The sequence below is a fragment of the Prinia subflava genome, chromosome 9 (assembly GCF_021018805.1).
Source record: "Prinia subflava isolate CZ2003 ecotype Zambia chromosome 9, Cam_Psub_1.2, whole genome shotgun sequence".
Taxonomy (NCBI): Eukaryota; Metazoa; Chordata; class Aves; order Passeriformes; family Cisticolidae; genus Prinia; species Prinia subflava.
In genome coordinates this window covers 20902597-20917197 of record NC_086255.1, presented here as the reverse complement: position 1 = coordinate 20917197, position 14601 = coordinate 20902597, and the positions used below count along the sequence as shown (strand labels likewise).

Genomic DNA, 14601 nt, shown 5'->3' with positions numbered 1-14601 from the left:
TCTAACTTCCCTACAGTAACTGGTCCCACCAAGGAACACTGTACCCCTGAGAGGGTGTGTGCAGCCCAGCTCCCATAGCTGGTTGCATAATTGGGATGCAGGGAAGCAAAGGCCAAAAGGTGCATTCAGTGGGGCACTGAACATGACCAGTTTTCTGAAGGAAGGCTCCCCGGTAAAGGTTTCAGAAATCTTTGCTTTAAAAGGATGCTGTACTTCATTGTGCACGTAGCTATGAACAGAGAACCTGGCAGACTGAACCAAACCTCTCATTCATCCAGTGCCTTACACACCAACAAGTTGGGAATGTTTAAATGAATGCAGTCAACTCCAACAAAACCACTTGTCAGTAAAATAATAGAATTTCTACTCTCACAGTTGCCCTATGATCTGAAACAAAAGGGTTTCAATTTCTAATTGACTTAAGTTTTCAAGCTAATCTATAATAGATATTTCTGTTATTTGTAATAGCATCATACCCTTTTATAGTGCTATATGGGAAACTTTTGTTCTCAGATTTATCTCAATTCAGTAACTTCTACAAATTAACTTTGGTGTATGTAATCTATTTCTTGCCATAATTTATATTATTTATATATATGTATCTTTTATTTTTCTAAAATTAGGAAAGGAGTATGTATGACTGTAAATATTCTCTGGGCTATTTACTGTGTCACACTTTGTTCACATCTCTGTTAAATAACACTGTATTTTTTCCCAGTTTCCTCTTTGTACAAGGAACTGTAGGGAAACATAGTAAGGGCCTAGTCCTAAATATATGAAAACATAGTAATACTTTCTGCAGTGCTTTGTGTACTGTTTGTTACTAATCCAAACTCGGTTTTTAACACTATTACTATTACACACAGAGAATATGCCTGGGTTATATATTTACCAGCACCCCTTTATGTGAAAATACCTCTTCTGCAACACTTTCAGCCTCCTTCTAATTTCCTCCCTAACTTGGGTAGTCAGTGAACCCATTGATTTATACACATTTGGCAAACATGGAAATGGTTTCCCTTTATTTATTGGTCTCTTCACCTCTTTTTGAAATTCCCTCATACTTTTCTCATTTCCATGTATGATATTCTCACTTGTGTTATTCCTTCCTCCCTCCTGCTTAGACAGCAATAAAGCTTTCAGAAGGCAATGTCTGCTACCAGAGAAGAGAAGAACTGAGGACAGTAACAGAGGCCATCTTAACTCTAATTCTCAGAGGGCAAGGAGTCTCTCAAAGACGCCAGAGGAAAAACCTGAAATTGTTGCTGCTCTGTTTTGAAATGTGTTTTGAAGAGGGTTATGAGGAGCAGGTATCAGCTGGTGGCACAAGCTGTTGGATCCAGGATGGATGGAGAATGCAGCCCTCCAGCTTGGTGACACATGGGTTTACCAAAGCCTAGCCACACGAGGGTTAACCTCAATCCTGAATTACCCCAGGCCTTGGTAATTAAGAGATGCACACACTAGAAATGGCAATAAAGCACTGTGAAGATCAAAGGAAACAGGAGAGTTGTTTAGTTTCTGCTAAGGAGGAAGTGGCTGCTAGTGACTTTATTAGGCACATTTTCAGTGGAGTAAAGCACGCCCAAAAATCAAAGAGTTTGAATATATTTGTACAATGTATTTACAGGTACGATGGATTTTAAAAGGAAAATGAAGAAGTTATGATAGGAGAAAATGGCATATCAAGAGATGATTTCTTCAGCTTAAGGAAGAACAAAGATTAACTTAGATAAAGAAAAGAGAACCCTGAGGAAAGAGATTAGTTAAGACTGATGGTAAGGATGAAACAATGTAGACGGGAAAAAAGCAAAAATCACATGTTTTCAGGAAGAATTAAATATATTATAAGCAGGTAACAGTAGAAGGAAAGTATTTAGGGCAAAAAGGTAATTTTTTAAAAAAAGCAGAAATTTCAAGACAGAGAGGTTTGGACACTTCTACCTGATTGTGCAGACTTTGGAAATGACTGAATAGTGTCTTCTGTGAAAATTACTTTACCATTTTTAGCCAAAATTACTTCCAATACCAGTATTTTTCAAAGGAAGAGAATAAAATAGAGCTTCATCGTGGGTATTGAAGAGGCTTTATCTTTTCACAGTTTTTTTCCTCTTTTTTTGAAGGTACAACTGTGACATTTTACAAAATGTGAATATTTACAGCTGAAGACTGCAGAGGTACTAATGCCCCTTTATTTCATTGTCAGGCAGCTCCGCCAAATGTTGCCATCTCCAATTTCTGTTCAGAATAAATAGGCAAAATGTATAATATTTGTTTAGCAGTGATTTTTACCTGCTTATTTTCTGAGTGTTTCTTACACCCCATAGCTGGGACTGCCACAGCCCTGACCTAAAGGATAAATCCCTAGAAAACAGTGCACTTGTGCAGGGTACCTCATTCACTTGAACACCTAAAGCTGGTGCAGGGTAACAAAACTCTCTGACGTGGTTCCTCAGTGAATATGGACGTAGAGGAGACCTCTAACAAGAAAAGTTATTTTGCATGGCAACTGCTACTAATCCCCTAGTTATATAATAATATAACAGATATTTACTGTCCCGTTCATTTCAGTTTACTTCTTGGGTTGACAGACAGAAGTGAACCCTAAATTTTATGTTTAAAGTAGTCTTTTGTTTTCCTAATTTCTACTTTGAAGAAACGGGAAGTTACCTTTTTGTAAAAGCAAAATCTCATAAACCTTTGTTATTTGAAAATTATTACAAGTGTCATTCAAATATACAGTATGCATATATATACACTGTATATACATAGATTTAAAATGTCATAAAACATGTAATTCACAAAAAACCCTCAATCCCACACTGATGCTCAGAAAGACACAAGATCAGAAGTAATGTTCTTTTTTTGATTATTACAGATAAGTGTTGGTCAGGGGATAAAGTGAAGGAAATAATGGTCTTCAAGTGTCATGATTTTAGAAAAATACTTTGTATTTCAGCAAAGTACAATGGAAAACTAACAGTGGGAATGGTGCAGCATAAAAATTAAAATTCCTTTGAATGGAATTTCCCTTGCAAAGAAAAAACCAGATTTGTGTGATGGAGGTGTTGTCTCCTATCTATAACAAAATTTCAATTATTTAGAAATCAAGTGTATTTTACTGAAGTTCTTCTAATTGTAACTTCTCTTTTTTTTCCAAAAACTTTTTCAGATACGCTGAACTCATTCCATGTGTAAAAGATGAATTTTGTATACAAAACTGTTGGAATTACTGTGAGGTAGAACGAAAAAACCCATAAACAAACAAACAACTAAACAAAAGAAGCTAGTCATCAGCTGATGCCCTATGCTAAAAGATTTCTGATTAAAAGATAAAAGTCTTTCCAGGTGGCAATTCAAATGCAGCCACCAGCAACTTTTAATCACTTCCATGAAAAACATCCTCTTGATTTTTGCCCTGGTCAATCAAGTCCTTTCCTTTATTTTTGCCATGCTTTACCAGTTTTCTATTCTCAATATAAAAATCAAGCTTTTGAGAGTTGCTGGAAATTTTTCTTGCTTTTAATTGAAGGGCTAATTGAAGCTCTTTCAGTTTTTCATAGGATGTTTTCTTATCAGTGTGATATTTTATTTTTTCTTTTTTTGCCTCCACAGCACAATAGGAAAACAAAACTGTGGACACTTATCAAGTTTTACTCATCTCTGTCAGCAAACTTGACATGTGAGTCGTTGCCAAGCAGGGGAGTAATAAGAGATAAGATCATAATCATTGTGCACTTTACTGATATGCTGTAATCAAATGTGGCAGATTTAGGATGTTCAGGAGGAACTGTGCTAAAATCTCTAAGCAAGCACTAATGGAAAGGTTAATATGATGGTAGTTAGCAGACACCAGCAAAAGCAGTTTGTCACTAGAGCTGAATTTAAACCAGGCACATTCAAAGTCTTTAGCTCAAGGGGGCAATAAAAATATAGAATGGGTAGACTTAATACACCACTTCCTTTCTTTTTATTGTCTAGCTTCCAGAGGGTACCAATAATTTCTGATGCTTCATATTTTGGAGGCATCTGTGAAACTCATTCATTAGCATAAAGTCAAAGTGTATTTTTATGCCTAACAATACAGATTATAGAAATGAAAATTGACAGTGATAAAAAGTCTGGGTTCCTACAAAGCAGCCACGCGAATTCGGGAAACATAAAACGAAATGGGACAGCCCACAGTTTTAATAGCTAAAACAGTGATGGCACTGATGTACCTGCTGGTGTATGGTTCTAAAGAAATCTAAATTGCAGAACAAAAGCTGTCAGTCTTTCCCTCTCTTTTTGTATGCAACCAACCACACACAGACACGGCACATTCTGTAAGCGGTGTGGTTTGAATCGCGCGGCTTCTATTATTTATGCAAAATGGGCGTTGAGCAGTCAAACTCCTCTCTGTTCTTTTACACTGCAAACAAATCAATTAAGGTGGGTCTTATTCCAGTGGAAAAAACAACATGTAAAAGGATTTATGTGTGTTCGGTTCTGCAATTTAGATTTCAGTAAGATCACTTACTATCTGCAGAATTAGCACAAGCCTTGTCACATTAATTATAGTATTTAAAACCTGCCTGTTTGAATTGGTTAGAGACCAATAGCTGATGCTCTCCAGATTAAGCTATCTGAATGTAGCCAATGGGAGGCACCAGTCAAATAAATACCTCGAGAAGATGAAATCAAAAGCTCTGAAAATCACTGTAAAATCAACAGTATTTACTCAAAGAAAGTAGAGGATCAGACATTTTTAGAGCTCAGATGGAAAACACCAACTCGAACATGTTTTGAAACACAATTTCCACCCTATCTTTTCTAAAAAGCAGCTGTTTGTAGAAGCATGGTTTACATTAATCAGTACCTAACAATTTTATATACAACCTTGCTAAAATTCATTTGCATAATGATAATCCGCATATGGCAGGGTTTAAGTTATTTAAGCGGTGTTATATTTCACTGTTTAGTCCTGCTTCACCACTGCTTTAGCAGCGAATCCTTCTGGAGTGTAATGCAGCTAATGAGGCAGCTTTTTAACTGAGCAAACTGACAGGTCCCATATCTGCAGAGGCAGCTTGAAACCGTGCCCAACCTCTCGGCTTCCCAAGAGGCTTTTCAAAATTCAATAAATAACATCTGTAGGCGATGTTGGGTGCAGACCTAGCAGAGTGCGTCATAACACTGAGCTGGCAGAACAAAGAAACCATGACGACTGCCAAGTTTCCATGGCAACCGCTGCGAGGCTTGGAGAGTATAATAGCACATCAATCATTGTCCAAAAGAACTTCATTATCAGCAAGAAAAAAACCTTTAGGATCTGTTTAGTGTGCAATTGCGGGTTAACTCACCTCAAAGCCTTGCTCTCTAGCAAAAGTGGCAGCTTCCTGAAATAATAAAAAAAGAACAGTTAATTATAAAGTGCTAGATAATGAAGAAATAACACATTTTGAAACTCATTCAGCCAGTTCTCCTTCTACACGATTATCTCAATATAGCCATATACAGTTGTTCAGTTCTGATAGTCGCACCAAAAGCCTCCCCCTCTTCCCTCGAGCCCAACAACAGCACAATGTCAACACATTTCACAAGTTCAAATAAAGAAGGTACAGTATGTTTTTTTCCAAGCAAGGAAAGTTACTTCTGCAGATAGGACTTGAACTAGGAATCATCCCTCAGATTTTTAATTGAAATTGTATCATATCTCCATTTATGTATGCCACATGGGATACATGTTATCAAGCCATTTAAAAAATTCATTTGTCATCTACAGTGCATTAAAAAACCAGGATCACTAAATGTGTTCAGACCTTTGTGGTAGAATCAGATGAACGTTTAAAAATATTCTGATGTCTTAATCACTGCTTTAAGCAATTTAACTATGTTCTTTTCCTGAAAGAACAGAGGAAACATCATGGTATCAGAATGTCCTCATGTCTTATTTATATTAATTGGTGCAATTAAAAATCTGTTTTGAAATAAAGTAAGGGAATGGAAAACAATAGCAATGTTTTTCCCTTACTCACTTTCTATATTAACATTTGAAATATTGCAGAAAACCCTTGAAGTCTTTATGTTTTAACTTGCATTCTTCCAGATTATCTTTGCCAAGTGATATTAATAGAAGGATAATCCTGAGCCAAAATGGTGAGCTGCTCTAACTAAACAGAAATAACTACTGTACCAAATCAATCCAGTGTGCCTACGAGAGGTTTTAGTGCTTCAGAAAACACACAGTTGTGGACCTACACGATCTGTCAATTTGGGGGCAATAGAAGAATTTGAAGTGGGTACAATTGATTATAACAACAGTAAGTTGAGGTTAATAAAATGTGATAAGCTGAAAAGCACAACTCCTCAGGCTGCTTCACTGCAGAAACATAAGGCTGACCGGGTTACCCTTAGCTGATGTTGACAGAAAAACTGAATCATGGTCCTGACAATTGGGTGCGGGCAAGGTTAGCCACTTTGACAATTTACTTACAATTGAATCCCTTCTTGTACATCACACAGTCAATGACATTTGCTAGCCTGGCTGTCAAGAAGGAGTGTAGGGTTCAAAGATATCATGCAGTGTTTTCCTAAACCAGCATGTGATTAACAAAGCCTATGCCTGTATGAAAAAAGGAGCCTTGCAAGCCTCCACTCTGAAGTGATGCACTTACAATGAACTGCAACACAATCAAGAAAGCCTCAAATGGGACCGTGACAGAGAAAAAAAAATAAATAAGAGAAATAACGGAGTGACAAGGGGGAAGAGGATAAGAAAATTGACTAAAAATTATGTCTTGTGGCTAAATAACTTCTTTAACCTCAGGTTTTTGGTCATGCAATTGAAATCGGAAGTTACACTGATCCGTCCTAAGGGATTTCTTTAAAACCCCAATACAGCAGGACATTAACATCTGTGTTAAACTATTGTCTGGCCAGGAAACTGGACACCGGCACTTGATATAAAAACTGTTCCAGTGAAGTGGTGCTTTCTTGTGTGGGAGACTTTGAGAGAATTCATCTTCATTTTCTGTACTGGGGCACCCGTGCATAGCACATGTGTTTTGCAAGATCTGGCCCTGCCACAAGGAAGGATAAATGATTGCACATTTGTTAAAAAGTATCTGTCTTCAGATTCTCCTGTAAGAGCGTCACCTTTTAGCCTGGTGTGCTGCCCAGCTACATGAATAATGGCAGCCAGCATAAAATCATAGATTTTCCTGCAGTTGACCTCTAATCTAAGGGTGCCTGAACATGCCAAAGAACAACAGCAATCTTAATTTTCTTCTCTTCTATCAACTGAACCTCAGAATGGCTCTTGAGCAGCTTATTTTGGTAAAGGATTGTGCCTACAGTCCCCTAAAAACCAGCCTCTCTCAGAATGAGATCCCTTTAAGAATTAAGGCCTTTCCAGTAAAAAAAAAAAATTAATAAAGCTCCAAACACACATTTGGACTGTAGAGCTTGGTGTTTGTGAAACGCTGAGAAATGTGAGGCAGGCTCTGATTGCCAGGGACAGTTCAAAGTAAATTAACCAGATAAAAGCGATGAGAACCTTTTAGTATCTATTCACAATAACAGTGAGAACAGGAAACAAGCAGAACCCATCTGTGCAGCCCTAGGGCACCTCATACTGAGCTTCACGTCTCTAATAAAGTAGTCAGGTTAAAGTCTAAGTGGATGGAACATGTGGAGACTGCTTGGGTTACAGCGGCCAGCCGGGGCGTTCCCTGATGCAGGTGATAATCAGTATGATAATCACTATATTTACAGGCTTTCCATTTTATATCTGACACTGGGAATCACGAAGAGGGAGGGATTAAGGAAATAAACAACCTACACAGAAGCTTTAGCGCTCCCCAGAGAATGCAGCATTTTCATTCATGCGTGACATGCGACAACAGCAGAGCAAAACAGCGACAGAACTGAATTTTCTTAGGAGGCTTCATTTCACATCAGGAGTTCTTTCAGTTTTGATAAACTTTACACATTATTCATTCATAACTCCAACTCAGCATTTTCAGAGCTGTTTTCTGTTACTGCCAACAGAACATTTCATAAAATCCTCTCCCCACCTTATCACTGCTTCATATTAAATACATTAAAAACTCACACTCCTTTTTCTATATAATCTTTTTACTAACCATGACAACAAATTTATTGTTGCACCACCTAAAGTAGAAATGAGATTTGTTTTTAGTTGTGAAATGTCATTTGGCTCATGCTGTTTGGGGGGAAAAAATCCTAAGTACACTCATGCTGACAAAACCTGTGTGCAATGCTACTTAATGGGAGTAACACAATGTCACCAAAGTTAACACACACCCTCTCTTTGCACAATAGTGAGCAGTTTACACAGGAAAGAGAGATTAATTAAGGAGATAACAATAAAAAAGACAACTTCCTTTAGTGCTGCCCTTGCTGTTATGTTAGAATTTGCTTGCTAGCTGAAAACTATTGCCATTCTTGTACGTATTTTACTGCTGTTGGAGTCCCAGCTGAAAACTATTTCCATTCCTGCATGTATTTTATTGCTGTCTGAGCCCCAGCGTTCAGTAAAAGGAACTGTTTATAATCTACACACAGGCTAATTTTAACAGGACTTGTGAAAATCCTGAGCCCTTTCATCAGCAGCAGTACAAACTATTTGTTTATAAGTAAACAGAAACACACCCTCCAAACACAGACTCCATCAACCTCTGCAATCCTAGGAGTAACATATAATCCTATGTTAGCCCCCTGTGTTGGAATACTTTTATGATTATAGAGTTAAGATGGCTCAACTTCAACAACTGCGTGTTCAATTTGCCATGAGACACAGGAGGCACACCATATATTGAATATTCTTGACACATCCAAATTTTGTTGGTACCAAGGTTTTACGATTACTTGATCAAATTACAGCCAAAATGGTAACAACATGCATAGTGGGTTAAAATTAATTAATGTAGGCCAACATAAAACTCATGCAATTGCACTGCACAGCATTTGAAACCATGTATAGCCAAAATTGGCTGACAAAGGCTGCTTCAAAAACACCAGCAACATTATTATCTACAATACGCATTTTAACCTTTGTATGGAAAAAAAAGGAGCACCGAAAACTAAATTTGCATTTCATTGCCGAAATCAACATTATCTCATAAAGAAATGATAAAACAGCAGGACAGCAATGATACCCTTGCACACTGAATGCATTTCCCATAATTGCACAAAAAAGCAAATGCAGGGGACGCTGAAGATAATCCCTCCCCTGCCATCCTTCTTAGTAGGGAAAACATCTCACACAATAACCTCAACTCATATTGTTACAGTACTACCCTCTGGATTTGATCTACTGTTTTTACTGACAGGTTTTGAGAGAATTCCTACTTCATTAACTGTAAACTTCCTGACTTGTCCAAAATATTCACATTTTCAGGAGCCCCATCCCCTTTTCTCTGCACAGCAAGCCTGTGACGCAGAGGTTCAGCCCGGCCCAGGAATCAGTGCAGTCTCAAGGCTGCACACCCCGAGCCTGTGTAACTGCACACGAAGGTCCCTGCAGCCCAGGGCAGAGTGCACAACAACAAAAACAAATACAAAAGCAAACTTGTGTGGACTCTCTCAGTGAGAAATAATAAATGACCATGAGGACCACATACTTTGTGTCTGCATTTGATGAGAAAATTCTACTGGTAAACAACCATGTTTGATTGTAATTTGAATGGTACTTCCAACACTGGACCTTACGAGTCTTTCTGGACTGCTAAAATCTTCTAAAAATGACTCTGAAACATATCCTTCCTTTCCTACATTTCAGAAGTATGGATTGTTAGTTTTCTGCTATTTACACTGTTTCCTTGAACACACTGAATGCTATGATTATCTCGCTCAGGTAATTCCCTTTTTCTTCAGTCTAATCATTTACTGCCATTCATCCCACTCCTGAGTTCACCTCCAATCCTGGTATAAATTTGTGCTCTTTGTATCCTCCCTTGCTTTTCTACAGATTGTACTGTTTGTGGCAACAAAGTTGCTTTCAAAAATCCCTAACATTAAAAACCTGTTATCTAAAAGGAATGGGCAACAGCTGAAATAAACAATTGAAGATATAAGGAAGATTTTTATAGAAGAGCTTCCCACTGATATCTGCAACTTCATTCTGCAGAAGACAGACTCGAATAACCAAAGTTGGGTTGGATTGATAATCTCTTTTCTTAGAGATAGATGCTGAAGATTCATATTTCTGAAAAAAACATTTTTAATCATGATTTCCTAATGGACAGCAGACTTGTAAAACAAAACCCAAAAACCAAACAAAACCAAAAGAATCATGTATTATATGTCTCTCTGCACTATAGAGACATTTGTTGTTATATAATTACTAAGACTTGTCATTCACCTTTCCTTAGGTAGGCACATTTGTCCTTCTATCTGTCTGTCCCTTCTATCATCTTTCTCTGTCCCTAACAAGGAGCGTTTATACAATTCTGTGTTTTCAGAGCTACACCCTTGTTTTATATATATCATAGGTACTGAGAACCTCTGATTTCAGCGTCATCTGTTGCACCCTGTAAATCTGAGTATGAGCCAAAAAAGGGATACTCTCTTTCATTATAATCTCTCTTCTTATTTTCTTGGAAGATAAGTAAACAAGAATGAATTATCAAGATCACCATGTGCCCTCCTTTTGGTGTTTCCTTCCTAAAAAACTTGCCACAGTGCACGAGATAATCTAGTTTTTAAGAAAGAGACCTAGTGAGCTGTGCCATGCCATGTTTTCTACTCTTCCAGCTTCAGGCCAGTTTAAATATGGAAACGGGGCTTAAGGCACAGAAAGGACAGCGGATTTTCAATTGTTGCCTTTGAATTATAACAAAGATGTCATAAATACATCCACTGACTTCACGGCAGAGTTGGTGGGGTGTTCTATCAAATCCAGGCATTTAATGCAGCCCATGAATGTGCAGCAATATGATCTGTCTTTATACCACTTTTTCCTGTATATGATTCACAAAGCCAAACTAAGGTAAATCTGATTTTATTCCCTGTCCCCATTTAAGGAAAATAATACATTCATATATATACACACACACAGAGATATCACAGCAAATCCCCAGTTCTTACCATGGTGAATTAATAGCACACAAGAACTACGAGCACTTTCATGGGATGCAAATAGGGGTGATGTCAAAGCTGTGGTAATGATAATCATGACCTCCCTAAGGAATTAGAGGTAGACTCTGCTAAAGACTCTGCTGATCAGTTGAAAACATGATTTCAACAAACGGCTCCTATTATTCTGCTGCTTAAAAATGAAAGGATGAAAAGTCTACAGGACACAACTCCAGCTGGATCACTAACCTTTACTGCCAACAGTGCATTTACTGTAGCTAGTGGTAAGATACACGTGTTCATCCTCATTCAGTGCTAAACAGCCATCAGTGGTTACTCACAACACTGCAGATAGTCCCATCCAGCCTGTCATGTCACTGCAGTCTGATTTAGACAGGCATTACTTTAAGGTCAACTATTACTACATTTCACTTTGTAAAGGCAATACAAGCTCGTACGCCTTTATTAAAAAATGGCCATTTATAAAGGCATTAAGGGCTCAAAAGTAAATGTAATTTCATGCTTTTTCTTTTTTCCTTTTCCTCAGAGATAGTTGCTTTAATATGGGTCATACAAGACTTCAAGAACAGAAGACAAAAGAATCACCCAGTATATTTTCTGAAATGAATGGTGAAATTCTGCTACAGCTGACAAAGTTTGTGCTACACTTGGGGATGTGTTACAGGGATGTAAAGCTTCAACATTATTTTTGTTTGACAACACAGAGGACTAATCCTTGATTCAGTCAGTAGTGTGAACCTGTTCATGTTTCAGAGAAGATCAGTAAAAGTGGTCAGAGAATGGACAGACCCCAAACACAGCTTGAGAATCAACACTGAGAACCAGCAAGTATCCACCCCTCGCTGGTTATTACTGAAAAAAACACAGCTGGCATCAATTGAATGGGCAGATTACCATAAAGGAACACTGCAGGTTTTTTTACTGCACTTTCCTTTTCTTATGAGCAGTACTAGACCCCAAAATTGTTTTTTTGTTTTTTGTTTTTTTTCTATACAGGACAGATAGCCAGAATTCATATAATATCCTGAAATGTTATTTCAGCTTGCTCCAGAAATACTGAAGACACTGGTAAATAAATGTACACTGCCTTCACCCGGTAGCTGAAAATATAAAATAATAAGAATCAGTTGAAGTGAATAATCAGACTAAGTATAAATACCATATGGGGTTAAAGTTGTGGTGTTCAGAGGGGGTTCTGGCAGAGTACCAGAGGGTTTTGTCTGAAAAAGCCTAGTGTGAAAAGAATTGAGAAAGAAACATATTTCCTGTCCTGCTTGGGTTCACCCTGGAGTGTCTATATCACGTACAATTCATTAATATTCAAGCTTTTTTTTTCTCCTATTCAGGTTACCACCAGAACTATAGCTCCTGCCAGAATCTTCTGTGGAAAGAATCACCCTGAGTCAGAGCTTAATGCCATTACTACGGCTGCAGCAGGGATGCGCCTCTGAGCCATTTTGAAATTTTATGATGGATAAAGTGCTATTACTGACATCTCTATCTTACACCCTCACCTAAAGAACTGAACTACTTATGTCTCTGTGTGTGTCTCTCTCCTCACATATTACAAGTATCTAATTAGAGAACAATATTTCTTTAACCATTTCTCTATATAAATATGTCTGTTGCTACCTTAAAAATAAATGCATCATCAGAAGTGAGATAGAAGAAAATACACATCTTCCTTAAATATCATTGAATCAAGAGAACATAATAAAAATTAAAACAAAAATATTAATAGCTAGAAGGTAAGAGTTTTATTTGTATATAAAAATAGAAGATGTGTCTTTTGAAGTCTTTAATATTGTTCATTGAATGCTCCCAGTTCTAACTTTCTGGCTGGAGGGTGACAAACAGAAATAAAAGATTGCATCATTTTCAATGAGGCCTTCTATGATTGTAACCACTCAAAGTAGCCTGAAATCAGACAAGACATTCTCATCTAGCAATTTCAGATGAAGAGAATAATCAGATACTCTGCTGAAAGTGCTAGGATCCAGCAGGATTGTCTCTAGTCCTGGTAAAAGGTTAATGTATTTTTAGCAGTGAAATGGAGTTGTTTTATATACTGTGTTTAGTGTGATGTCATGCACAGCCATTTAGAATTATAACTGAGGCTGTGGCATTGGGAACTCTGCAAAAAGCAATCGTTGTGTCACACTCTTCGTGTGCTGGGGTTGCTCTGCTTGTTAACTCCAGCAAAAAAATAAAGCTGCTCTCTGCAATCTTCAGCAACAACAACTTTTTAATTGATCTTCAAATGACATGTTTTATCCTTTCAATGAATTTCAAACTCAATTGACCTTAGGATTCTTACTGGAGTTTCTTGTGCTTTTTAATGCAAATTCAATGACGCATTTATCTGTGGTCAAGATATGAACACTCAGGATGATTTTTTTTCTGAAATTTTCAGTTTTAGCTAACTGTAGCTCTTTTATGGGAGGAAAACCCAAGTTCTCAGTCTGTACCAGCAGTGCTCTCTCACAACATGGTCACTGCATGGAAAAACAACATTTCAATCTGGCCACAGTTAGATCACTGTGGTCCTGAGTGAAGAACATAAGCTCTAAATCCAGATGTGACCAAGGCACTATTTATCATCTTGAACAAGTTGCTAATTTCTTGGATGTATTTTTTAAAAATCCATAGATGTTAGAATTTAACTGCTTTTGACCATTAAGTTTATGGATGAAGGAGTTTGCTAAAGTTTATGTTTCTATTAGAAGCCACCCTGAACTTGAGACAGGCTCAAACAGATCAGAGATGGAAAGAATAATCAAATAATGAAGTTGTAGGGATATGATTCCAACATATTTTAAAATGGTATGGTACAAAATCCATGCAGTGGTTGAGTTTGGGAGGGGCCTCTGCACATCATCTACCCTCTGTCAAGGTCTTTGAAATTTGGTATTATGTGACTTTTCTTGAAGAAGCAGGGTTCAGAATTCCTATGATAAATGAAACTACAAGCATACTGAGCATCCTATTTTACTTTTAAGACACCACACTTATGAAAAAATAAAAAAGAAGAAAACAATAAAAAGGTAAAAAAAAAGGTGTACAAATATGCAATAATTCCTATAGGAAAAAAAAATTGAAATGAAATATTGTAATTATGGAAAATTACATTCCTGCATTGAAGATCAGTAATCTTTCACCTAATACATAACAACATAATTATGACAACAACTTATTTGTCAAAAGTGCATAGTTTAGCAATGTATTACTCCATGGATAATGCAGATCCCTTTTCAGTGTGGTCATTTGCCCCAGGATGCACTGGACATGCAGCAGTAACACTGATATGCTGAATTCAGTGTGTTTTGGCCTATCAGGTATTTGCCTTCCCTGTTAAACCAACTTTATGTACACACACATATATACATACACATACATGGCCTTCACAAATGCATATATAGAACATAACACAACAAATGTGATCTCCCTCTCTGAAACTTCCTATCTTTCAGTTTTCCATACACATTCATTTTCCAAGCTCTC

At 37.3% G+C, this 14601-nt stretch overlaps 1 protein-coding gene across 2 annotated transcripts in view; it reads right to left on the bottom strand.

Annotated features, from left to right (window-relative positions):
* Positions 1-14601, bottom strand: part of ADK (adenosine kinase) — a 265836-nt gene that overhangs the window by 40496 nt on the left and 210739 nt on the right. For both annotated transcript variants that reach the window (XM_063405885.1, XM_063405886.1), the window contains exon 8: positions 5343-5378. In XM_063405885.1, the coding sequence (XP_063261955.1) occupies positions 5343-5378 (36 nt within the window). The remainder of the gene's footprint in view (positions 1-5342; positions 5379-14601) is intronic.